General features: G+C 44.0%; 1 protein-coding gene across 1 annotated transcript in view; it reads right to left on the reverse strand.

The window, feature by feature from the left end:
• Nucleotides 1-22,425: 22,425 nt before the first annotated feature.
• Nucleotides 22,426-26,563, reverse strand: part of Nod1 (nucleotide binding oligomerization domain containing 1) — a 49,938-nt gene continuing 45,800 nt past the window's right edge. The window contains exon 12 of the mRNA XM_004652636.2: nt 22,426-23,525. Coding sequence (XP_004652693.1) covers nt 23,453-23,525 — 73 coding nt within the window. The 3' untranslated portion in view covers nt 22,426-23,452. The remainder of the gene's footprint in view (nt 23,526-26,563) is intronic.

Consider the following 26,563-nt stretch of genomic DNA (forward strand, 5'->3'; position numbering starts at 1 on the left):
CTTGCCCTGTCTGCACCAGTCTTGGGATTTAATGTTTGTCCATCTCACCCAGTTAGATCTCTCTCAAGGGCGCCCCCTGCCCAGGTGTGGTTAGATTTCTCCTGTAAGCTAAGGCCAATTGGCTGGGACACCTGGTGTAGGTGTGTCCAGGTGGGATGGCACAAAACCTATGTCCTCTGGATCCATGGAAAGAGGGGTCATTTTCCGCTCCCCAGAGTTTGTAGCAACTTTTTGGGGGTCTTTTGGTGGGAAAGAGCTCTCTCCCACCCCAACATGGCTTTTTGTTTTTCCTTTTATTACTGTCTTCACTTTTGATCCTTCATGCAAGCACACAATTTTTTTTAAATCCATTCTCAGGTTTTGTTCCTAAGATCCATGTTCAGCTACTTTGGCTCCTGGGCTACACATGGTGTGCTTCTCTTCTCCCCACTTTATCTTATCTCCCATTTGTCTCCCTCCTCTACTCCTTTGTTAGATCTGAATAAAATGTGGTATTTTCAAAATAATTTTCAGGGCTGGAGAGATGGCTTAGTGGTAAAAGTGCTTGCCTAAGAAACCTGTGACCCCAGTTTGATTCCCAGTACCCACATAAGCCAGATGCACAGGTGGTGCATGCATCTGGAATTCATTTGCAGTGGAGGCCCTGGCACATCTATTCTATGTATATCTCCTCTTTCTCTCTCAAATAGGTAAATAAAACTTAAAAAGAAACCATTTTCTTGAGTCTAGAATTGAAATCCTTTGGTTAGTTTGCAGATAAAAACTCATGGCTTGGGGTTTCAGAAAGCACACCAGAACCCCAATCCCCCATTATAATTAGACTTTGCAGGAAAGTGCCTTAACAATGAGCAATCTCTCCATCCCTATAGTTTTCTTCATATGATTCTTGTACATGTCTTGTTAGATTTAGACAGAAGTATTTCTGCTTTTCTGAGCAGCTATAAATAGTTTTAGTTCTAGTTTCATTTTGACATATCCATTACTAGTGGATAGAAATAAATTGTGTGTGTGCATGTAGTGTGTTTGTGGTATATGCACATATCTGCACCCTGGAGTCCAGAGTAAAACATTAGGTGTCTTTTCTCTATCTCACATTTATGTGTTACTTTGAGACAGGATCTCTCACTGAACCTGGAGCTGTTGTTTTTCAGTCAGACTGGCTGACCAGCAAACCAGAGAGTCTCTAGTCTCCACTCCCACAGACTGGGTCACAAGTGTATGTCACCAGCTGAGCATGGCGGTGCACGCCTTTAGTCCCAGAACTCGGGAGGCAGAGGTAGGAGGATCACAGTAAGTTCAAGGCAAGCCTGGGACTATAGAGTGAGTTCCAGTCAACCTGTGCTAGAGTGGCACCTTACTTTGAGCCCCCCCTTCCTCCCAAAAATGTGTGTGTGTTGCCATGCCCAGGTGTTCACATGGGTGCTGGGGAACCAAACTCAGGGGAGGTCAGGCTCTCTCAGGCCTTCATGCTTGCATGGCAAATGCTCTTACCTACTGAGCCATCTCCTCAGCCCCTCAAATTTAGTTTTGTATGAACTTTGTACCCTATGATCCTTTTAAACTCTCTTACATGGTCTTCCCATCGCTTTCCTGGAAGAGGGATGGTGTGAAGTGGTTTATCCTTTGACTTGAGAATATTCTTCAGTGAAACCATCTGGTCATGATGATATTTTTCTTATTTTTTTTTTTTAAATTAAGAACTTTGGGGCTTCTGGTTAAGATGGCAGCATAGGAATCATGCCAAAGCAGCCTAGGAGAGAAAAAGCCAAAGGAAGCCCAGCAAAATACACACTTTTACTAAAAAGTGAGGTGTATAAGAAATTCAAACAGCAGCAGAGAAGTAGGAGAGATCCAGAGCATCCGGAGCGCACACAGGCAGGCTGAAGCAGCTCTGGCAGCGGCGGCTCTGGCAGCAGAAGTGGCGGTGGAAGCCACGGCTCCAGCTCTGGCAGCAACAGCAGTGGCTCTGACACCAGCAACAGCGGATCCAGCAGCAGCAGCTTCAGCAACACCAGCGGCGGTTCTAGCAGTGGAGGGTGCTGATCTGCAGGGCCACAGTTAGCAGCTTGGTTTGCCCCACAGGAAAAGCCAGTGCCCAGCTCCAGAAAACAGAACAGTGGTCCAGCGACCCAGCCAGCCTACTTGACTAAGACCAAAATCATCCAAAATGGTAACTAGGATTGCACCAGGGAAGGGTCTCACTTGGTCACAAGCTGACTTGGAACCCTCAACAGACCAGAAATCTTAACCTCTTTGTTGATAGAGGATCTGGTTGTTATAATACCTACTCGGTGCTGTGTTTGATTGAATGTGTACAGTGTTTAGTTAAATTTTAGAATCTACCTGTATTTTATTCCACTCAGCCTATTTGAATACTCCCATAGCAGGCAAACTCAACCCCTAGGAATACTTGTAGATACTCTGAGAGTGTTAAGAGCCACACCTAACATCTTAATCTCCTATACTGAAGATATATAACATCAGATCAATTGATACAGCTAAGAATACCCAGCTAACTAGAAAATCCAAGCATTAACTTAATGCAAGATGCAAAAATAGATACATAATATATACACAAGAAACACCAAAAATCAAGACAATATAAATCCATCAAAAAGTATTAATACATTAGAAATGACCTCCAGTGAGAATGAATTAGAGGAAATGCCTGAGAAAGATTTCAAAAGAATGATTGTAAATATGTTCAAAGAAGTCACAGAAGAAATCAAAGAGGAAATCAAAGGAATCAAAGAAGACACAGGACACCAATTTAATGAAATAAAGAAGTCAGTACAAGACATAAGGAAATAGAAATAATAAAGAGAAAAACAGTCAGAATTACTAGCAATGAAGAACACAGTTAATGAAATTTAAAAAACTCTGTAGAAAATCTTGCTGTTCATGGTGGCACATGCCTTTAATCCCAGCACTTGGGAGGCAGAGGTAGGAGGATTGCCATGAGTTTGAGGCCACCCTGAGACTCCATAGTGAATTCCAGGTCAGCCTGGGCTAGAGTGAGACCCTACCTCAAAAAAATAAAATAAAAAATCTCACCAGTAGAATGGATGAAGGAGAGGACAGAATATCTAAGCTAGAAGACCAGGTGGCAGATCTAATACAGTCCAACAAAGAGAAAGACAAACTAATAGAAAAGTATGAATGGGAATTTCAAGATATTCGGGACACTATGAAAAGAGCAAACATAAGAATTCAGGCCATAGTAGAAGGAGAAGAATTTCACCCCAAAGGCATAGTAGGCGTCCTCAACAAAATCATAGAAGAAAACTTCCCCCAAATTGGGAAAGAGGTGCCAATGCAGATACAGGAAGCCTTTAGAACACCAACCAGACAAAACCTGGAAGGAACTTCTCCTCGCCATATTATAATCAAACTACCAAACACACAATTCAAAGAAAAAGTATTGAAAGCAGTTAGAGAGAAAAATTAAGTTACCTACAAAGGCAAGCCCATCAGTATTACAGCAGATTACTCAACCCAAACTTTAGAAGCCAGAAGGGCTTGGAGTGATGTATTCCAAGTTCTGAAAGATTACAACTGCCAAGGTTACTTTATCCTGCAAAGCTATCCATTAAATTAAGAACTTTGCTATATGAACATATTATGTTTTCACTGTATTCATGTTCCATTATCTCCTTTTGTCCCCTCCCTTCCACCCCCTATTCCATTGAGGACCCACCTCTTTCTAGGTAATCCTTCCTCTATTTTGATGTCTCATTCCTTTTGTCTTCCTCTGTCTACCATGTTAAGATGTTGATGTGATCACAAAGGTGCAGAACTTGCCAGGGTGTTGGAAACAACTTTCAGTTTGTGACCACACCAGTCAGTATATGTTGGGAGGGTAGTTGGGCCTGGAGATTTCTTTACCAAAAACTATCAATTCCATTTCTTTAGTAGCTATAAGATGATTTAGCTTACATATATCACCATGGGGGATTTTTGATTGTGATAGATTCTGAGTAATTGGTATTTCACCTAAGTTGTTGGAATTGTATGCATAGAGTTGTTTGTATATTTCCTTATTTCCTTTTAGTGGCTGTTAGGACTGTAATAATAGCCTGTTTGGTTCCTGATACTAATTTGGGTGTTTCCTTTCCATTATCTATCTCCCTTCTTCTCTCCTCCCCTACTTTTCCTATCTTCCTCTGCTTTCGTTACCTTTGCTAGTTAGTCAACTGTATTGATCTTTCAAAAATCATGAGGATTCATCCAAAACAGTGCTTATGTGTAAATTTGTAGTGCTGAATGCTTGAATTCAAGAAGAAGGAAAAAAAGGTCCTAAGGATGGTAGCTTGATTTTTGAAAGATCAATACAGTTGACTAACTAGCAAAGGTAACGAAAGCAGAGGAAGATAGGAAAAGTAGGGGAGGAGAGAAATCAAGCTACTCTTTTAATAGATTTTCCTTTTGTTTTTCCATTTTCAATTTATTAATTTATCAATTAATAATTAATTAAGTAAGTAAGTAATTATTTCTGCTCTGTTATTTCCATCCTCTGTGCTTTGGGTTTGTTTGCTCTTCTTTATTTTAATTTCTTTAGATAGAGGGTTTGTTAAAGATTTAAGATTATCTATTACTCTCTCTCCTCTGTCTCTCCCCGCCTCTCTCTCTTTCTCTCTGTCTCTCTCTCATGCTACATCCTTAGGACCCTTTTTTTCCTTCTTCTTGAATTCAAGCATTCAGCACTACAAATTTACACATAAGCACTGTTTTGGCTGAATCCTCATGATTTTTTTTTGAGGGTAAGTCAAGTGTAGAGATACACCAGACATGTTAAGCACAGAGAACTTATGATTTTTATTCATTTCAATATATTTTAACATTTCTTTTAGAACTTTCTTTTTATTATTTTTAATATTTCATTTTTTATTTATTTACTTGAGAGAGAGAATGGATGCACTAGGGCCTCTAGCCATTGCAAACAAACTCCAGATGCATGTGACACCTTGTGCATCTGGCGTACATGGGTCCTGGGGAATCGAACCTGGGTTCTTTGGCTTTGTAGGCAACCACTAAGCCATCTCTCCAGCCCCCGTTTTATTATTATTAACATTTAACTCGCATATTTTCATTGTACATGACTGGGTTTCATAGGGATATTTTCATACAAGGGTATAAAAATGTATTTTGAGCATATCCTCCCCTTATCCCCCCCTTCTCCTATCTCTCCCTCCAAGGAGTTTCCTTTGCTCTTCTAGACCATGAAACTTCTTTTTCTATACACGGATGCCTGCTATTTAATTCTCAATTGCTTTGAGATTTTGCTAATATTTTTGTTACTTCCAGTTGGGTTCCATGATAGGTAGATAAATAGGTTTATATATTTCTATTATTCAGTTCTTTTAAATTGGTGAAGGTTTGTCTTCTAGGTAGGATCTAGTCTAACTTGGTAGGTTTTACTTTCCAGGTCCAGGTTTTCCTTACTAAGGATTCAGGCCTAGGATCCTGGATGGCACTTCTGCCCACATGTCACTAACCAGTGCTAAACTTAATGGACCTACTTCATTGCAAGAGGCTAAGAAATAGGCTTTGACTGTTTGCCCAGAATGAAATATAAATGCATTTTAGCAATTATCTAGCATAACTTCTTCAGTTTTTTCCTCAATTAATCTTCTTTTATTCCTATTTCTAGTCTTGTGGGTATAGACATCCTTCTGGTCTATATATTTGATTAAATATTTGAATAATATATAGGTTTCTTTGAATATGTTTTAAAATATGTAATCGTGAGGGTGAATTTTTGGTATGTATTATGTTTTTGTATGTAAATCTTATTCATCTCTCCTTAAAAACCTTCCATGGTGGTGCACACCTGTAATCCCAGCACTAAGGAAGATAAGGCCAGGAGGGTGGAGAGTTTGAGTGGACCCTGGGCTATATGGTGAGATCTTATCTCAAAAAGCAACCAAAAACTTAACCCGCTGATTCATTTTAATTCCATCTATTTTGCTTAATTAGTCTCCCATGTCAAATACTTAGTAACTAGTGTCAAATACTAATATAACAGTGCCATATTTGGTCTTCCACTTATTTTTATTGAATAACTGTGCACCTTTAACCTAGTGGCTTAAAATGACAAAATCATTTTCTTTCCCTTACATCTGAACTTTGGGCTTGGACCATTGGAAACAGCTCATCTGGGTTCCATGCAGATTTAGCTGGAGCTGGTACAACTCACTGGTTGAGGCTAGAGTTGTCTGAAGCTCCCTCCTGTCTGGCAGTTGATGTTGACTTTCCGCTGGGTCCTCAGCTGGGGCTGTTTGTCAGAACTTCTACCCACGGCAGGTGTTTGTGGAATCTTGACTTCCTCACCTCAGTGGCTAAGTTATAAGAGTGGTAGTTCCCAGACAGTAAGGCAGAAGTGTTTGACACAATAGATTGTCAATCACATAAAGTTACTTCCACTCTACTGTGCTGGTGGGAAGGACACAGAGGACTTATCTGGTTCATAGAAAGACCCCATCACCTGAGGGAAGGAGTGTGTCAGTGCTAACATGGTAAGAAAATTGTGTAGGGTGGAATAAGTTATGATGTGCCTTCTTTTATTGGGGGTGGAGGCTTAAGGTAGGGTCTCACTCTAGCCCAAGCTGACCTGGAATTCACTATGTAGTCTCAAGATGGCCTCCAACTTACAGTGATCCTCTTACCTCTGCCTCCTGAGTGCTGGCTCAGAGGCATGCACCAACACATCTGGCAGGGTGTACCTTCTTGAAAGAGATATCTTGCACATCTCTGTAAGCTGCAAGTCTGACCTGAGTATTAATGTTGATGGCAAGACTGTCTAATTATAAGAGTTAAATTCTAAATGTGCCTCTAAGTTTTTGACCAAAGTACTAGGTCATAACCCAAAATTCTTAATTTCCCTTGTCCCTAGACTTTTCTAAAGTTTTCATTATCTTTCCCCCAGTCCTTTTTTAGTTCAGTTTCTACCAGCTCATATAACAGGTCACAAAACCTACACACACCTTGAATGTAATCAAGAGAAATGAAAGCTTGTAGAAACTACTTTTTAAAATATTGATTGAGCGAGAGTGTGTGTGTGTGTGTGTGCGCGCGCGCATGCCACAGCATATGTATGCCACAGCATACAGGTTGAAATATGACAATCTAATGAAAACAGTCTTTCACATGAAGAGGTCAGAGGACACCTTTCTGGTCTACCCTCACCATTCCACTGCCTTTGAGAATATGTGTCTCTGGATCTCCCCCTGCTGTTCTTTTTGCTGCACTTGCCAAGTGCTGGGATTACAGAAGCCCACAGTGGCTTCTGGCACTTGACATGGGGTCTGAGGATTGTACTGTGATCCGGAAGCTCTCCTAGGCACTGAGTATGCTGATTGCACATCTTCCAGATGCAGTGACTGTCCTGAAGGCTTGTTGACTCCATTACTAGTAGGTGGGGCCATGACATTTGCAACTTTGTCTATGATGTCTGCCTTGAAGCTCTGCAGGAGGAAAATACTGCTCCAAGTGCTCTGCCTTTATTTAGATATTGGATGCAAAGAAGGTTTTAGCCATCAGCATGCCAAGGAAAGGTGGGATGAAATCATCCACCCTGTCAAGTTCCTAATTTCTGTATAGCCATCCTCTCAAAAGCAGAAAGACAGTAGCTAAATGGATACTGCTGCTGTTCGTGGTACCTTTAGTGACGTGAACTTTTCATGCAAACAAAGTTATAGCTGATATAGGCTGAGCCAGCCCATCCCCACCCCGTTTCTTCTTGAATCACTAAGTCAAAATGAATCCACTTTGGATTTTTCTGTTGTTTTTGTTATGTATGCTTGTTTTCTTTTTTTGAGAAAGGGCTGTTGTTTCCTGTCACCTAGGTTGACCTGGAATTCACTGTGTAGCCCAAGGTGGGCTTGAAATCACTGCAGTATTCCCGTCTCACTCTGCCAAATGATCACAGGTGCCACTACACACAACATTCTATTTCTTTTGAAAGAAAATTTTCAACTATTTACAGAAGTAGAGAGAGTAAGATAGAGACATTCCATGTATTCATCCCCTACCAGGGACAATTATCAACTCCAAGCCAATAGTATTTGAAGTGCCCACTTCCTTTCTCTAAATGCATTTAAAATGTATTAGTTCAAAACAGAATCCCGATGTCATTCTATCCACTTCAGCGTCTATATCTATGAAAGGATGGGACTTTTTCAAAATACAGCCACAGCACTGCTATTGCACATTGAAAAACAAGCAGTTCTGGAAGCAGGCAAGCCTTGCACGGATGCCTATAGCTAGAGGATGAAGCCGAGGCCCCAATGGGTAAGCAACTTGAAAAAGGCAAAAAGAAAGATTGGGAGGAGAGTCCAGTTTGCAGGGCATCCTCTGATGTTGAGGACACCATATCCTTCTATGAATCTCTTTTGTTTATACTGGTTTTTTTTTTTTATCTTGAATAGGACTTTAGTGAGTTAATATGAAAAATGTTATGACCAGCACTGCTGTTACCCACATAGATTAAACTTAGTCTTCATCCCTCACCATGGCCTCTCCTTTGTTTCATACTGTTTGCCTTAGCTATAATAGTCATGGTAACATCTATGAACACTTAGCACATCCCAGGCAATATTAAGCATACAGGTTGACATATGACAATCTAATGAAAACAGTAATTAGCCTGTCTTTCACATGAAGAAATGAAGGTCTCCTTGCATTAGGCCACTTATTCATGTTAGACAGACAATAAGTATGAACTGAAATCTCACCAGAGTCTTTTAGCCCCCAGCCACTGTTCCCCTGTGCCATGCTGCACCTGATGGAAATGGTTGGTATCTCCTAGTAAGCTCATACAGTTCTGTAGTATATGTCTGTCAGTTAGCAAACTGCTCATCTTCTTGGGCTCCTTGCATTGCAATTGTACCAGCTCATGTAATTGAGTTTCATCCTATGGAATATGAGTAGAAGAAAAGCACCCAATTTCCTGGCTGGGCCAAATGAACTTCCATGTGCTATTCTTGATGCTCTCTCTGCTTTTGCTCTCTGGTTGATATTGCCTAAGGTGACCTTGGAAAGCACACACTGAAAACAGCCTGGGTCCTTGAACGGCAGCATGACACAGAGACCCCTCACCAACATGAAGCCTCCGTGGATTGCATATGTGAGGACGAGATAAACTTTTATTGTGTGTGAACTGTTATATATCCAAGCATCCATTCATTTCAGCATTTCATGATTCCTTGACTTTTATTTACTAGTTTAGTTATCCTTTGCTGAGGTAACAGAGTACTCTTGAAATTTTACTGGCTTCAAACCACAGTGAGTTGTAATTAACTCATGATACATAGGTCAGAAATCTGGGCTCTTGCCGATACCTGTTCATGCAGCTGTAACCAGCAGGTGGATCCCTTGGAAGCTGCTTGGTCTGGCATACTTTGCTCTCATGGCTGGAGCTAATTGCTGGCTACTGGCCAGGAGCATGTGTTTGCAGCAGACTTGCCTCGATCACTTATGTGGTAGTGGATTGATCCAATCTGTGAATATTTTGGAGTGGCTGCTGGCTTTGTGCTTGCCATGGTACCACCAGCCAGTGCCCATCTCACAGACTAACAGAAAATGGGATTTATGACGGCATAGGCAGAGACCGCACAAAGCAGCTGCCAGGCCTTTGTAGTGGGTGTCAGCACCTGTAGCTTTGTTGCCATTCCCAGACCTGTCCTGATATACTTTTTCTCTGCCTCAACTTCCACAAGAGCATTCCCCTGGTTGCCCTGAGGCAACCTCAACACATAAACATAACAAATCTAGGCCTGGGTAGGTCTGTGTGTTTTGCTGGATGCTGAGACAGGTCATTTACCTCACATCTTGAGCATCCTTGCTGGGTATGTGAACAGTTTAGGTCATGACCACACTTCCCAGGACACTTCTCAGCAGACATTGGTCTTATAATATCTATTGCTCCCCCCAGGGGAAGAGCAGACTGGCCTTCTGCTCACTGTATCCACACAGTGTTCTTCAGTAAAGCTATAATGTTCATATGCATGGCATCCACTCGAACCCCCCTGAAGCCCACTGAGGGCTGGAGCATAGGAATACGGGGACTGATGTGGACCTGCTTGTGCTCAGCCATCTGCTGTCCTAGGCATCATGCAGTTCCGGGCTTCTGTCTGTCTTGGCATCCATAGAACATGACGGTCCAGCTTACTAACTTGTGAATAAGAAATCTCAGGCAAGACACTAGCCATTGTCTCCTAGCACAGTGCCTGGCATAAAGTAGCTGTCCTATGTGCATATGTGAGATGGATGTATAGATAAATGGATGGGCATCCTTGTCCAGAAATGCCATGCTCTGAAATCATTCTGGGTTGTAACAATGAAGGCTCATATGCTGTGTGCTTGGTCCCTAATGCAGACATGTTCAGAGGTAGGGCTTTACTGAAGTGACTACATTATGAAGGCTTTGACCTCATTGCTGGGTTAATCCTTCACTGGATTCATACTATCAGGGCTTTGGGATGGGAGCTTAGGAGGGGGAACCTAATTGAAGGAAGAGGGTCCTTGGGGCTGTATTTTGTCACCAGCCGCAATCTCCACCTTCTCATCTCTTCCTGGCTGTCATGAGGTGAGCTGCAGCTCAGGCATGTGTCTCGCAGGTGCTCCATGGCCACAGTGTTCTGCTTCCAGAAACAGCAGAGCAACCAGGTACCAGGAAGTGAAACTGTGAGCCAAAATAAACCTTTACTTCTTTTAAGTTACTTATGTCAGGTGCTTTGTCATAGCAGTAGCAACACAAGGAACCATACATTTTCAAAACTCATTTTGACAATTTCAAACATGTATATAATGTATTTTGATCATATTCATCTCACATGACCTTTTGTTACCTTCACCACTCCCATGAAATGCCTTCAGGAACATGAAAAATAATTTGACCTAAATCTCTGCACTTTGATATCTAATGAGAGTGTTTTTCAATTTTAAAATATTTAATTATTTATTTGAGAGAGAGAGACAGGCAGACACAAAGACAGAATGGGCATGGCAGGGTCTCTAGCTACTGCAAACCAATTCCAGATTCATGCACTACCTTGTGCATCTCACTTTACGTGGTACTAGAGAATCAAACCTGGGTCCTTAGGCTTTGCAGGCAAGTGCTTTAACTGCTAATCCACCTCTCCAGCCCATGAGAATGTTTTTGATCAGACAGCTGCAGTTCTGATATGTAACTCATCTGACACTTTGATTTGATTTTGAGTTACCTACCTCGGTTTGCAGTCCTGGTACTCAGCTGGTGTGGGGGATGGTGATGAGGGTCTGGGGTAGGCCAAGCCCACCTATAAAAAGGGAATTCTGGACTGCCTGGGTCTCTTGGAGGGGCAGATGAAGGAAGAAGAGGAAGTAGGACAGGAACATAGGTGAGCCTGGCTTCAGGCTCTGTCCCACAGTCTGGTGGAAGGGCTTGGGGACTCTTCATGGGAATTCTGCGAAGCTGCTGGAGGAGTGCTTCAGAGGGCAGCTGCTCCTGCTTGAGGACTCTTCCCCTTTCATGAGGGGCACCTTAAAATCGCTGAAGCAGAGCTTTCACACAGATGAAAATACTCTTCAGAACAGATGGAAGAGTGAAAAGAAAGTGCAAGAATGTTCCATTTATACCTGTGAGGATTGGTGGCATATTGAATGTTGTGCAGAAAGGCTACTGACTAGCAGTGGGACAGACGGTCCTGAATTGCAGAGAGGTCACGACCAATTGGAGTACTCTTAGCAGGGTGGCAGCACTGTGAGGAGGCAGAAGGTAGCTTTCTTGGGCTGGGGAGATGCCTTAGCAGTTAAGACACTTGCCTGCAAAGCCTAAGGACCCAGGTTTGATTCCCTCATACCACATAAGCCAGATGTACAACGTGGTACATGCACCTAGCGTTCATTTGCAGTGGCTGCAGAGGCCCTGGTGTGCCCATTCTGTCTCTCTTCTTCTCTTTCTCTCTCAAGTAAGTAAATAAAAATACTGAAAAAAAAATAGCTTTGTTATTGCATTTGTATGTGTATCGGTGCATGCGTGGGCACATGTGTATGCCTGTGGAGGCCAGAGGTTGATGTTAGCTGTCTTCCTTAATCACTCTCTAACTTATTTATTTTTTTAATATTTTTTTAAATTATTTATTTATTTATTTGAGAGCGACAGACACAGAGAGAAAGACAGATAGAGGGAGAGAGAGAGAATGGGCTCGACAGCGCTTCCAGCCTCTGCAAACGAACTCCAGACGCGTGCGCCCCCTTGTGCATCTGGCTAACGTGGGACCTGGGGAACCGAGCCTCGAACCGGGGTCCTTAGGCTTCACAGGCAAGCACTTAACCGCTAAGCCATCTCTCCAGCCCTAACTTATTTATTGAGACAAGGCCTCTCACTGAACCCAGAGTTCACTGACTCAGCTCATTTACCTAGTCAGCTTACCTGACTTTGTGTTCCTAGTGCTGGGACTATAGGCAAACACCCCCACAGACATTTGAGTGGACGTCAGGAATAGAAACTCAGGTCCTTGTGATTGGGAGGCAAGTGTTTTATCAACTGGGCCATCTCCCCAGCCTTAAAAACTGGTTCTTGGGAGACCAAAAAAATGAGTTTAGATATTTAGTTGTGACCCTTTTGTGCATAAACAGAAATATAGCATATCTATGTGACTAAAATTTACTCGTGGGAGAGAGATTAGAAAAATATATGACAAGTCAATTTAGGAGAGTGAAAATGTGGAGAAACATTGGACTAGTGAGCTTAGGTGGTAGAGTTTTAGTCACCTCTGGGTCCTGCTGGGAAATTAATTGGCAGCACAGACATAATCTTCAAATTTCCTCTGTGTGTGTGTCCACACACGTGTGTGTGTTACATGTTGTAAATACATGTTTGTGAGGGGGTCATGTGTGTGTGCCTGTACATGTGCCTATGGAAGCAAGAGGTCAGTATCAAATGTCTTTCTCAGTCACTGTCCACTTTATTTATTTATTTTGGTTTTTCTAGGTAGAGTCTCACTCTAGCCCAGGCTGACCTGGAATTCACTATTTAGTCTCAGGGTGGCCTCGAACTCACGGTGATCCTCCCACCTCTGCCCCCCACCCCCAGTGCTGGGATTAAAAGCGTGTGCCACCACACCCGGCCCTCCACTTTATTTTTGAGACAAAGTCACTAAATCCAGATCTCACTGTTAGACTAGCTGGCCAGCAAGTCCTAAGGATCCTCCTGTGTCACCTCACCAGTGTAGGGTAACAGGCATATGCTGCCATGCCTGGCATTTTTCATGTGTGCTGAGGCTCAAACTCGGGTCCCCATGGTTGTGTGGCAAGCATTATATCCACGGACTCACTGCAGTGGTGTGTGTTATCTTGGCTGTGCATGGTGATCCCAGCACTCAGGAAGCTAAGGCAGGAGGAGCATGAGTGTGAAGACAGCCTGAGCTACTTTGTGAGACCTTATTCCCCCCAAAATAACCAAATGTATTGTCAACAACAGGAAAAAATACTATCAATAACAGGAAAAAAGAACAGTCACTCTAGTGGCCCTCTGATTGGAAATATAAAGGCCACAGCAGGCGGCTGGAGCCTCCCGTCCTCACACGTGACGTGCTTGCTGACCACGTAAACCCTCACTGTGCCAGGCCACAGGCAATGCTTCACTCGTTTTGCCCAGGATGACACGGGGCAAGAAGAGGGTGTGAAGGGCAGAAGGAAGTCGAGGCTCAGGAATTAACTCCCTTACCTCCTGCTCTCTCATTTTGTTCTATTCTCACTTCCCTCTCCTCTCTGTGTTACAGTAGCAGTGTTAATGAATGAATGAAAAGAATACTAGAAACAGAACCACTCACTGCCTGAAAGAATCCTCAGCTGTGTAAATTTGTGTGGAAAGATAGCAATATGCTGTAGATTAGTGAAATGAAATCAAAATGCATTTTGACTTTTTTAGTCTTTTGACTTTCCTAATCAATACTGCTATTCGCCTGGATCAGAGGATCCTTTACAAAGGAAAATTGAAGACAATTCCTGATACAGGCCGTGCTTGGCTCTAATTCCTCAGTATTCAGCACTGACATGGCCTCTTGTCTGTGTGCCTGACAATCTGGACTTGCTGCCAGTAATAAATGGTGGTGGTGTCTTGGCTGCACCCTGAAGGCGGGAATCGCTGGGCATGCCTTTGCTTCCGCATGGCTCTGTTGCTGGTTCCCATGCGGGCAGGGCTGGGGAGAACCGGTCTGGTTAGATCAGAGGAGCTGCTGCTGCTACTTCTGGAACCCTGGCTGTGCAGATGCTGTCTTAACACATTTGCTCAAATAACCCTTCAAAAATAGCACTGTTTGAGCAATGCCTTGTTACAAGTGGGAAATTCAAGAGCAATAAAGCACTTGTCCAAGGTCACACAGCTATATGTAGCACTGGCATTTGAACCCAGACCCTCAGTCCCAAGAGTACTTGCCAGATACTATTTTAATGTGCCATCAACCAGCTTTCTGCATGCACTGATGTATTCAAACTGATGAGTGGACAGACTTAAAGTTGCTTTTAGCACAGTGTGCTCTGGTTTGAGTCTTATTTAAATAGAACAGTATGCAGTTACCACACCTATGTACAGTTGGCTTTGTACCAGGGTATGTCATGAGTTAGTGGACATATGCTGCCCCCTTGTGATGAAAGTCACCCTATGTGACTCCTCCAAAATGTGCCTTTGGGCCAGTCTCCTGGCTGGGCAATGGGGGATGTTGGCCGATCATGAAGCTGTTAGCTATCAACAGTCAAAAGTCTTTCTGCATCCTCCATGATGCTCCCAGTCTCTACTGTCAGCATCATAAGTAGAAGAGAAAACCACGACTTCCTGAAGAAATTCCAGGAACACTAAGAAGACCCTAAGTAGCTGGGTGTGCTGGCACACACCTTTAATCCCAGCACTCAGGAGGCCAAGGTAGGAGGATCACTGAAGTCAAGACCAGCCTGAAACTACATAGTGAATTCCAGGTCAGCCTGGGCTAGAGTGAAACCCTACTTCAACCCCCCTCCCACAAAGAAAGACCCTATGTTCTATGTGTATCTTTGGGGCAGAGTTCCTTTTTATTCATGTTTAATAGCCTTGGCAAAAAGAAGGTCAGGTGTAGGGACTCGAAGGCTGAAAACTCCACCTGAACAGAGGGAACATAAAACCAGCCAGAGGCCTGTGTCCCCTTCAGACTATACCCACGATATGTAGTCAGTCAAAGGTGACCTTGTCGTGTCGCATCGCTCGCTGACTCTGGTTTGCTCAGTACTAGAATGAGAGGCTGCACTAAGTGAGCTGGAGGTCCCAAGCATGGTAAGGGATGGACTTCTACATTTCCCAAGGCCCCTTTGTGGTGGCTTGCTTTTTTTTTCATTTTTATACACATACTAGTTAATATGTCAAGGTACACAAGCATACTACTAGTCTTCGACTTACTCAATCATGAGATAATTCCCACTTCACAAGGTTGTGCAGGGAACTACTTATCACTATGTTGGACTAAGGCCAGGTTTCTTAAAGATAAATACACATGCATACACAGATATGTGACATTTTAAAAAAATGTTTTATTGACAACTTCCATAATTATACAAAATGAACCATGATAATTCCCTCCCCCTCACTTTTCCCTTCCCAACTCCACTCTCCATCATATCCCTTCCCCCCCTCCATCAGTCTCTCTTTTACTTGATGTCATCATCTTTTCCTCCTGTTATGAGGGTCTTGTGTAGGTAGTGCCAGGCACTATGAGGCCATAGATATCTAGGCCATTTTGTGTCTGGAAGAGTGCATTGTAAGGAGTCCTACCCTTCCTTTGGCTCTTACATTCTTTCTGCCACCTCTTCCACAATGGACCCTGAGTCTTGGAAGGTATGATAAAGATGTTTCAACATTGAACACTCTGTCACTTCTCAGCAATATGGTGCCTTCTGAGTCATCCCAGAGGTCACTGCCATCTGAAAAGAGAAGCTTCTCTAACCAAAAGTGAGAGTAGAGGCCAGGCATGGTGGCACATGCCTTTAATCCCAGCACTCGGGGTGGGGGTGGGGGCAGAGATAGGAGGATAGGAGAGAGAGAGAGAGTAGCATTAATATATGGGTATGAACATTAAGAGGAGTGCTCACTGGGCAATTTGGTGAGACTAATATATGCATTTAGCCAGACCCTAGCAGGTGCCACACCCCTAGAGCTTATGACCACCCCCATCATAGCTTTTCAGTATCAGGCAGGTATTCCCTCCCATGGAGTGGGCCTCCAGCCTAATTAGAGATCATTTGGTTCCCACTGTAACAGACATGCCAATATTGCACCCATTGGTTCATTTAGCCTGGCTGGCCAAATTTAAGGCTTGCAGTGTCCACTATTGTTTATGTTCACTGGTGAGGTCTGTCTCATGGAGCTGTATGCAACATAGCTTTTTCCAGCTTTCACTCAGCTGGCCTATGGGAAGAGATTTTCAGCTCAGCTCCAGCAAGATTTCTCAGTGATCTTGAAGCACAAGCATGTGGAGTCTTCAGCAATAGGGTTTTACCATCTATTCCTGGTGGGAAATCAAGAGCCTTGGAAATGGTAATGTAATGTTTTGGGGATATCCCATCACTGACACTGAAATTTTTCTAGTAACACTGTATGGCTTCTGGGTGTGTCATTGTCCAAAAAAGTAGGTTTTCCATATGGCTTATTCATACCCTCTTAGATTAAAAAAAATATTCAATGTTTATTTATTCATTTGATATATATAGAGAGAGAAAGAGGCAGAAAGAGAGAGAGAGAGAATGGGTGTGCCAGGGCCTCCAGCCACTGCAAATGAACTCCAGACACATGCGCCCCTTGTGCATCTGACTAACGTGGGTCCTGGGGAATCGAGCCTTGAACTGGGGTCCTCAGGCTTCACAGGCAAGCGCTTAACTGCTAAGCCATCTCTCCAGCCCCCCTCTTAGATTTTGATTAACCCTCCTCCCACCCTTCCTTTACTCAATCTCTTCCCTGCTGTCCCCACTTTCATTTAATATTGTACTGGAAGTCTTAACTATAGCAATAAGGCAAGAGACACACATAAAAGGGAAACAAATTGGAAAGGAAAAGATCAAGTTATCATTATTTCCCAAAGATGTTTCTTTACACAAACGACCCTAAAGACTACCAGAAAACTGTTAGAGCTGATAAATACTTATAGCAATATAGCAGGATACAAAATAAACACACAGACATCAGTAGGCTTTCTATATACTAACAGTAAACATGCTGAGGATAAAATCAGGAACTCACTTCCATCCACAATTTCCTTAAAAAAAAAAAGTGTCTTGAAATGAACCTAACTAAGGAAGTGGAGGGTCTCTACAATGAAAACTTTAAAACACTCAAGACAGAAATTGCAGAAGACACTAGAAAATGGAAAGAGATCTCATGTCCTTGGATCGGAAGAATCAATATTGTGAAAATGTCAATCTTACCAAAAGCAATATATACATTTAATGCAGTCCCCATCAAAATTCCAATAGCATTCTTCATATAAATAGAAAAAAAAATCCCAAAATTCATTTGGAAGCACAAAAAACCTTGAAAATCCAAAACAAATTTGAGCAACAAAAATAAGGCTGGTGGTATCACCATACCTGATCTTAACCTATACTACAGAGCCATAGTAACAAAAACATCATGGTACTGGCACAAAAACAGGCATGTAGATCAGTTGAACAGAATAGAGGATCCAGATGTAAGTCCAGGCAGTTACAGCCATGGGATACTTGACAAAAATGCCAATTGGAATAAAAGATAGAATTACCACATGACCCAGCTATACCACTCCTAGGCATATGTCCTAAGGATGTGTTGTACTACCTCAGAGATACTTGCACATCCATGTTTACTGCTGCTTTTTTCATAATAACTAGGAAATGGAAACAGATTAGATGTCCCTCAACTGATGAGTGGATAATGGCCATGTGGTACATTTATACAACTGACTTCTATTCAGTGGTACAGAAAAATGAAATTAGGGAATTTTAAAGGAAATTGACCTGGAAAGGAGTATACTTAGTGAGGTAACCCAGGCCCAGAGAGCCAAACACTATATGTTCTCTTTCTTATGTGGATCCTAACTACAAATGTTCGGACTTGTATGTGAGTTGGAATAAAACTCAGTAGCAAAAACCAGTAAAGTATAAAGGAGGGATGTGAGGGGAGGACTTAAGGGTATGACATTGTATATAGTAAGTAGAAGAACAGATTGCTGGGGGTGGAAAGGCCTAAGTGAGGTCAGGGGAAGAGATTGAGTAAAGGAAGAGTGGAGGGATGATAAATCAAAATCTAAGAGTTTATGAATAAGTCATATGGAAATCTGCTTTTTTGGACAATGGTGCACCCAGAAGACATACAATGTTACTAGAAAATTTTCAGTGGCAAGGATGCAATATTGTCCAGTGAGATGTTGGTCAGGGAGGTCTGTGATGCCCCTAAAACATTGCAGGCCATTGCCAAGGCTCTTGGTTTCCCACAAGGAATAAATGGTAAGACCCTATTGCTGAAGACTCCATATGCTTGTGCTGCAAGATCACTGAGAAATCTTGCTGAAGTTGAGCTGAAAACCTCCTCCATGTAGACAGCTGACAGAAAGCTGGAAAACGCTGCACTGTATATAGCCCCATGGGAGAGAGAAAAGTCATCAGTGGGGATAAGCAGCAGGGGACATTGCAAGCCTTAAGTTTGGCCAGCCAGGCCAAATGAGCTAAGGGGTGCAACAGTGGCATGTCTGTTATGAGGGAAACCAACTAGTTTCTAATTGGACTGGAGGCCCCTTCCATGGGAGGGAATACATGCCTGCTACTGAAAAACCTATGATGAGGGAAGTCATGGGCTGTAGGGGTATAATGCCTGCTAAGTCTGGCTAAATGCATATGTTATACCCACCAAGCTGCCTGGTAAGCTCTTTTCTTAAGGTTCATCACCATATATTAATGCTACTCTCATTTTTGGTTAGAGAAGCTTATCCTTTTAGAGGGCAGTGACCTCTGGGATGACTCAAAAGAGACCACAGTGCTGAGAAGTGACGAAGGAGTTCTCAGCACTGAAACATCTCTATCACACCTTCAAGGCTCAGGGTCCATTGCAGAAGAAGTGGAGGAAAGAATGTAAGAGCCTAAGGAAGGGTAGGACTCCTTACAACGTGCTCCCCCCAGAAACAAAATGGCCTGGATATCCATGACCTCACAGTGCCTGACACTACCTACACAAGACCCTCATAAGAGGAGGAAAAGATGATGACATCAAAATAAAAGACTGATGGAGAGGGGAAGGGGATATGATGGAAAGTGGAGTTGTGAAGGGGAAAGTAGGGTTTTTGTTTTTACTGTCTATAATTATGTAGGTTGTTAATAATATATATATACCATGAGCCAAAATAAATCTTTCCTTCTTTAAGGCATTCTTTGCAGGTATTTGGTCACAGAAAAATTAATACAGTTATACAAACTATTCGAAATTTTTCCTCTTAACAAGAAGATATTGCTTTCACAACAAAAACAAATGTACAGTGAGGGAGAAAATATCAGGAAAAATATTGAAGTATTTTGGCTTCTAAATGCTAGATAGTTAAGGAAAGAATATAAGCTTATCTAGCATTCTTGTGCTGACTCTGACTTACTACTGTTTTGTTTGTTATTGAAGAGCACCTTTTCAGTGATTAATGCCTGTAGAACCCCAAGCTTGTTGTGGGCTCAACTCTTCCATTCTCAGCTGATGGGAGCAGTTCTGGGATGCCCCCATTCCACCACCCCTCTGGCACAGGCTACATTTTTATCCATTTGTGAGGTAACACAAGTTTTTGGCCTCCTTATAAGCTTTCATTCAAGTTCTCATGGGTCTGGGATGACACTGTGGTTTTGCCTCAGCTCTAGGGCAAGGCTTCTGCTTTTGCTGTCCTGTCGATGAGCACTGGAGCTCTCGAGGCAGATGTGTGCTGTGCCTGGACGTGAACCCAAGTATTAATGAGCCCCATGCTGCTTTATGGCTCAGCAACTGAGTTAACTTCCCATCATGTGACAAAGGACTCAAGAACAATCAACTTAAAGAGGAAAAGCATTTTTGGCTCATGAGTTCTGTCCATGGTCATGGTTTCTGGGCCTAAGTGAGGCAAGACATCATGGCAGAATGGTGGGGTACAGGAAAGCTGCTCCTTTCATGTGGTGGGGAAGCAGAAAGAAAGTAACTGAGAGGTAGGGGCTAGGAAACAAGGTACACCTCTCAAAGTCAAGCCCTATCATCCTCTCTCCTCCAACTAGCCCCACATCACCTCCTAATATCTCCCAATTCAATTGGGACTCATCAGTTGATTAACCCCTTAATGAGGCCCAGAGTTGTCTTTATGCAATCAGTTCCCAAAAGCACCACCTTAGAACTTTGCTGTATTGAGGACCATGCCTTCATGAGATTTTGGGGACTATTTTCAATACAAACCATAAGAGAACCTGGAAGGAATCCAGGACAGTGGGCCCAGACTTAGCAGCTGGCTCTGTGGGTGGCGCGGCTCCTTGCCCTGGTCTGCCTGTTGCAGTGAAAACATGGCCACCACTCACTAAATTCACATGGACCTGTAGCACACTCGGGTAACGATGGTGAGTATTGGTAGCAGTATCTCCCGTTGACAAAGCTAGGATTTTACAGGAAGCTTCATGTCCACTATTTGAGGCTTTAAAAACTTTCGTTGGCCTACTTGGCCTTGTTGGAAAGTCCCCTTGGGTTGAGGTAGAAGCAACAGGTGGGAGTGAGGACGACGTGCTTATAGATAACTGGTGCCTATGGGGTGCAGGCCCTGGGCTGTGCTAACCACTCTCCTCAACATCTCACTTCTTCCTCTGAACAACTTCTTGGCCCTTGGATTCCCGTTTTTTGAGGAGGAAGTCAAGCCTTGGCTCGAGCAAGACCCTAACCTTGAAAAACCGAAAAAGAAAAAAAAGTTCCACTCAGTCGAATATGACAAAATGTAGGTATGACATAGCCAAAGTTCATAGAGCTCAGTCTGAAAATTTTCACGCTTTTTCTTTTGGGAAAGAAATGCTGGGGATGGAACCCGAAGCTTTGCACGTGCCAGACAAGTGCTGTGCTACCACTGAGCCACATCCTGAGCCATTGTGGGTTATTTTTTTCTTTTTTTAGATAGGGGCCCTCTAGGTAGCGCAGGCTGTTCTCCAACCTCAGCCATTTTTCTTTTGTTTGTCTGTTTTTCAAGGTAGGGTCTCACACTAGCCCAGGCTGACCTGGAATTCACTATGAAGTCTCAAGATGGCCTCAAACTCATGGTGATCCTCCTACCTCTGCCTCCCGAGTGCTGGGATTACAGGCGTGCGCCACCACGCCCGATGAGCTACTTTAGCCTTTTGAGTGCTGGGATTAGAGCAGTTTCCATATCTGCTCAAAGGTGCATCTGCGTGGTGGGAGGCCTTCCCAGAAAGGAGGCTTTTTCCAGAATATATGGGGTGCAGGCCCTGGTAATAGTTTTCAACCTTGTGCCCTCTAGAAGACCAAAGTAGTGCAAGTAAAATTTAAGTCATTAACCACAAATCCTTTTGCCTATGGGCCAGCTTTCCGAGTTTCTAAAAGCAGGAATGTTTGAAATAGTAAATTTTAGCTTCTTGGGGGCTTTGTTCTGGCTGTTTAGTAACATGTGTGTTTGTCCCATAGAAGTATGGTTCTTGTGAGACTTGGGAAGTCTGTTCTCAGTGTCACAGGCCTTCAGCATGCCATGCTATTTCCAGGGAGAGTCTGTGTTAATGAGAATTTCTGCTGGTCTTGCGGGTGATCATTAGGCTAGTACTGGGGCCTGGGTGGAGAGGACCGCCGGCGAGCTGCACAGAAGTACCCTGACAGGAACTACCTGTGGGGGGGGGGGGGACTCAGACTCTGTAGGATTTCCCCTACAACTTCCCAAAGCACTCCATAACTGGCTGCCATGCAAAATAAGGATTGAATTCTAGGAGCTCAGAGGTGCAGTTGGAGACTCCTCTGCTGATTCTTGCTACCCTTATTGGCTCAGCGCCTCTTGTTACAGGCCGACCTGTCCCCTCCCAGCAGCAAACACTGAGGCAGGTGGCAAACTTGGCTGGCCTGTGCCACCTACTGTGCAGTGGTAAGAGTGTGAGATGGTCCCAATCCACTCTAACATGCACAGGGGCAGCCCCTTGCAGGGATTCAGAGGCCAGGCGGAGTGGCCTTATACCTTTACTTGTCCCTTGGTTGAGGCCTGTGAAGGATTAGACTGGTGACCCTCTAGCTGTTTTCCATCAGGCCTCTCCACCACATGTGCATGACACCCCAGAACCCCACCATGCAGCAGGTCAGGATAGGACTTTAAAGCTCACAGCATGCCTTCCAGGTTGAGTCTCTTCAAAAAGAAAAAGAAAGAAAAGAAACAGGAAAAAAAAAAAAAAGAAAGAAAGAAAAAACTCCAGACTTGGTTCTTTGGAAATAGTGAGCTTTTTCAGTAATGGTTAACCAATAAGGTGACAAAAAAGAAAGCAAGTTGTCTGTAGCATCACCACCCACTCCACCCCACTGTGCATGCCCCACATGCCCACGCTGGTGGTGGGTGTCTGGAATATTTTGCTGGCAGAGCTCTCAGCTGCTCCCTGAGTCCTGGCTGTATTCAGTCATCCTCCACCTGCTGAGAACAAAAGAGACTTCCCTGGTGAGAGGCAAGAGAGAGATGCTTCACTGAGGTTATCAGGTCCATGAAGGCAAACCATTCCTGCTCCTGTGGAAGATGGGAGCCTCTGCTTCCTCCCACAGCAGGCACAGCCAAGACAAGTAAACCTCCGGCTGGAGACTGAGCATCATGGAGAGACTGACTGACTCTTAGACTTCCCATGAGGGCGACCTCTAACCTATGTCAGCATCCAATGAGATCTAAGACTAGAACCAAAGTCTGTTGCTAAGCCCTTGACAGCCAGCTCCCCAAGGCACTTGGATGTGCCCTCCTCACACTAGACCCAACTCAGTAACCACAACTGCAAGGGTGACACAGATGTGCACAGGGAAGTACTGTAGGGAGGAAGGTGGTTTCAGGAGAACGTCGTGGTCCCTGAGGGCCTTCTTTACAGGAAGCTGGCCTTGGCCCTGTACCAAGTCCCAGCTCTTCCCTGAAGGCAGAAGTGGCTAATGCACTCCTGCAGGTCCTTTATGCAGGCATCTGTGGAGCTGGAACTGGTCTCTTCCATCTGACCCTGCCAGTGCCAGGCAAGATAGTTAGGGACATGCAAGGAAGTTTCTTCAGCATAGAAAACACGTTGCTATTTTTCAGTGACTACAGTGGCTCACACTGCCCGCGTTTTCTGCTGTACCCCAGTGGCTGCTCCAGAACAGGGCCAATAGTCCCCTTACTGAAGGCCCTGCACAGCATCCCACGGACCCCATCTGACTCCCCAGAGTGCTGTTCATAGCTGAGGAGCCACATAGCACAAAGATGCAGCATAGGAAATGTCCACATCAGGAACAGATGATCCGCTTCTCGTTTTCAAAGACTTTGGCCTCCTCTGGATGGATCAAGTTGCCATTGAGACTGGCAGAAAAGAGAAAGGAAAAAAAATTACATGAAGTGTTACAGATTGTTGGGTGATCCTTCCCGCTACATGTCCAACACACTCTTGTGCATCACAACCCTGAAGTGCAGGCGCACACCCTGCTGCCTCGCGCTCTGAGGTAACACCAGTCTCTGCACTACCTGCTCATTAACTGGGTCCCACTGAATCACCAGTAGCTTCCATAAGCCTGAATTTAATAACATTTTTCAGGTCTTGTCTTTCTGCTGGGCCTTTAAGGCATTACACTGCCTTGCCTTCTCCCTCCTTCAAGCAACATCTCCGCTCAGGTGACATCAGATGCCCTGGGCTTTCTCTTGTATCTGGGTCCTCTCTCAGTCTCCTTTCCCACGTCCCCCTCCACATAACTTCCCAATGCTGGACTTCCTCCAAGGTTGAATCAAGCTCTTAGTCTGAGCCTCTCTACTAGGGCCTAGGAGTGGAGCCAAATTTCCTATTTGACATGTTTCCCTAAATGTCTTTAGGCACCTTAAAGTGGTGGATGGTCTTCATCTGAGTATGCCAGATAGTACATCCACCCTGACACCTGCCTCATCCTTCTAGTCCTTCTATCACAAAGTTCTGTTTTGTTTCCTAAGCATCCCTAGCATCTCTCTGAACCATGGCATCCATAGCTATTCTCTGGACCACAGCAAGATCTCTCTGACTGCTCCTGTTTTACACTCTGACCTCCTCATTTTTGGATTCCTAGAGGAGCCAAAGGTCTCCTTACCTTGAGAATCTGACCACATCCCCTTTATACCCTTTCATGACTTCCCTCTACTTGTAGGCTGCATACATGACCCAACCCTCAGACCTCTCCTGGCAAGTCTCTGTCTATCCCTTAGCCTCTTACTGCCCTTTCTTGACACTTGAGCCTATGGCAATCAGCTTATTGCAGCTTTATTTATTTACTTTTGAGGCAGCATCTTGTTATATAGCCCAGACTAGCCTTGAACTCATGATCCTTCTGCCTCAGATTCCCAGGTGTTGAAATTATAGACATGGGTCACCATGCCTGGCTTCGTGTATGTGTGTGTGTGTGTGTGTGTGTTCATGCATGTTCGTATGTGTATGAGTGCACATGTGTGTGCACATAAGGCCAGAGGATAACCTTGGGTTGTCCCCTTAGGATGGTTCAGCCACCTCCTTGGAGGCAAGACCTCTCAGTGATCTGGGGCTAACCAGTTAGGCTAGACTGGCTAGCCAGTGAGCCCCAACAATCCTCCTGTCTCTACCTTACCAGTGCTTAGATTACAAGTATATGCCACCAAACTCTGCATTTTACATGGGAACTGGAAATCAAATTCAGCTCTGCATGCCTGTGGGCAAGCAGTTTACTTACAGAACTGTCGTCCCAGCCTCTCCTTATAGTGTATGATGGATGCCTTGTTTGCTCTCACTCCGAGCCTTTGCATGTGACATTCCCCATGCACAACTTTCCTTCTCACCGCAGAAAACCACTACAGTCCATCCTTGTTGGCTAAATTTAAATTTTTCTTTCTTTTTTCTCTGACTTTCCTCTGTGTCAGAGTCCTTTTCTGGCCTGCTACTGTCTAGCAGCCTTCACATTAATAATTGAAAAATCACCTTGTTTACCTCTAGTGTACATCTCCCAAACCTCATGGGGATCCTGACAGGACAGCTGAGTTTTGCTCATGAACAGATTCTCAATGCCAGCCCAGGACTGGCATTCAAGCAATGTTATTAATCAATGCAGGAATTGACACACAGAGCCAGTACCTGCAGATGCAGCCAAAGCCAGGAGAAAAGTCCTACCTCAAAGAGCTCACTCAGGACTGCCTCATACAAAACACACATACCTAACAGAAAGCAGAGCCCACAACGCATGTGCCGCACAGAGAGAAGGCAGAACCTCACAACCCAGCACTTCACAGAAAGCAGGGCCTCACAACATAGATGCCTCACAGCAAGCAAAGCCTCCCAACACAAGTGCCTCACAGAGAGCAGAGCCTCATAACACACGTGCCGCACAGAAAGCAAAACCTTACAAAACAAGCGCCTTAAAGAAAGCAGTGACTCGCAGCACACATGCCACAAAGATGGGGGCCTCACAATACAGCTGTTTCACTGAAAACAGAACCTCAAAACACAAACGCCTCACAGAAATGAGAGCCTCACAACACAAAGCCCTCACAGAAAGCCTCACAAGAGAAATGCTAACAGGGAGCAGAGCGACACTGCACCCGAGCCCGCAGGCAGCCTCACAGCACACGTTCCTCACAGACTGCAGAGCCTCACAACACAAACGCCGCTATGTTTTCTTTTTGAATCTGGGCTCTGTTCTCTGGAACAGTTTTTTTCTAAAAACTTGACTGTTACCCTTTGATAGCTTATCTCTAGCTGTCAAATTGACAGGAATTACAGCCATCATGGAAACAAATCTCTAGTCATGTCTGTGTGAGGGATTTTCTAGATTAGGTTAATTAGGTGGGAGGACCCACCCTAACTGTGGGACTCTATCAAAAGGACAAAATGAGCTGAGCAGCAGAATTTACCCCTCTCTGCTTCCTTGCTCCTCACAGCGGACTGAATGTGACCAGCAGCCTTACACTCCTGCCGCTGTACCTTCTTTACCGTGGACTGGAACCGTGAGTTGTAAGCCAAAACAAACTCTTCCTTCCTTAAGTTGCTTTTGTCATGCTCCTATTGACATGACTTCCCCACCATGATGGACTGACTTTAGTGACTCAAATTCTAAGCCAAAATACATCCTTCCTCCTTTAAGTTGTTTTTGTCAGGGATTTAATCACAGCAATGAGTCAGTAAATAATACAGAAAATTGGTACTGAGAAGTGGGGCTACTGCTGTGATAAAGCTGACCATATCATTTGTAGGCCTTTGGAAACTGGTTTGCAGGAGAAATGTGGAAGGGTTTGAAAAACTTTGTTCTAGGGCTGGAGAGATGGCTTAGTGGTTAAGCACTTGCCTGTGAAGCCTAAGGACCCCGTTTCGAGGCTCAATTCTCCAGGACCCACGTTAGCCAGATGCACAAGGG

This window comes from Jaculus jaculus, chromosome 16 (assembly GCF_020740685.1).
Source record: "Jaculus jaculus isolate mJacJac1 chromosome 16, mJacJac1.mat.Y.cur, whole genome shotgun sequence".
Lineage (NCBI taxonomy): Eukaryota > Metazoa > Chordata > Mammalia > Rodentia > Dipodidae > Jaculus > Jaculus jaculus.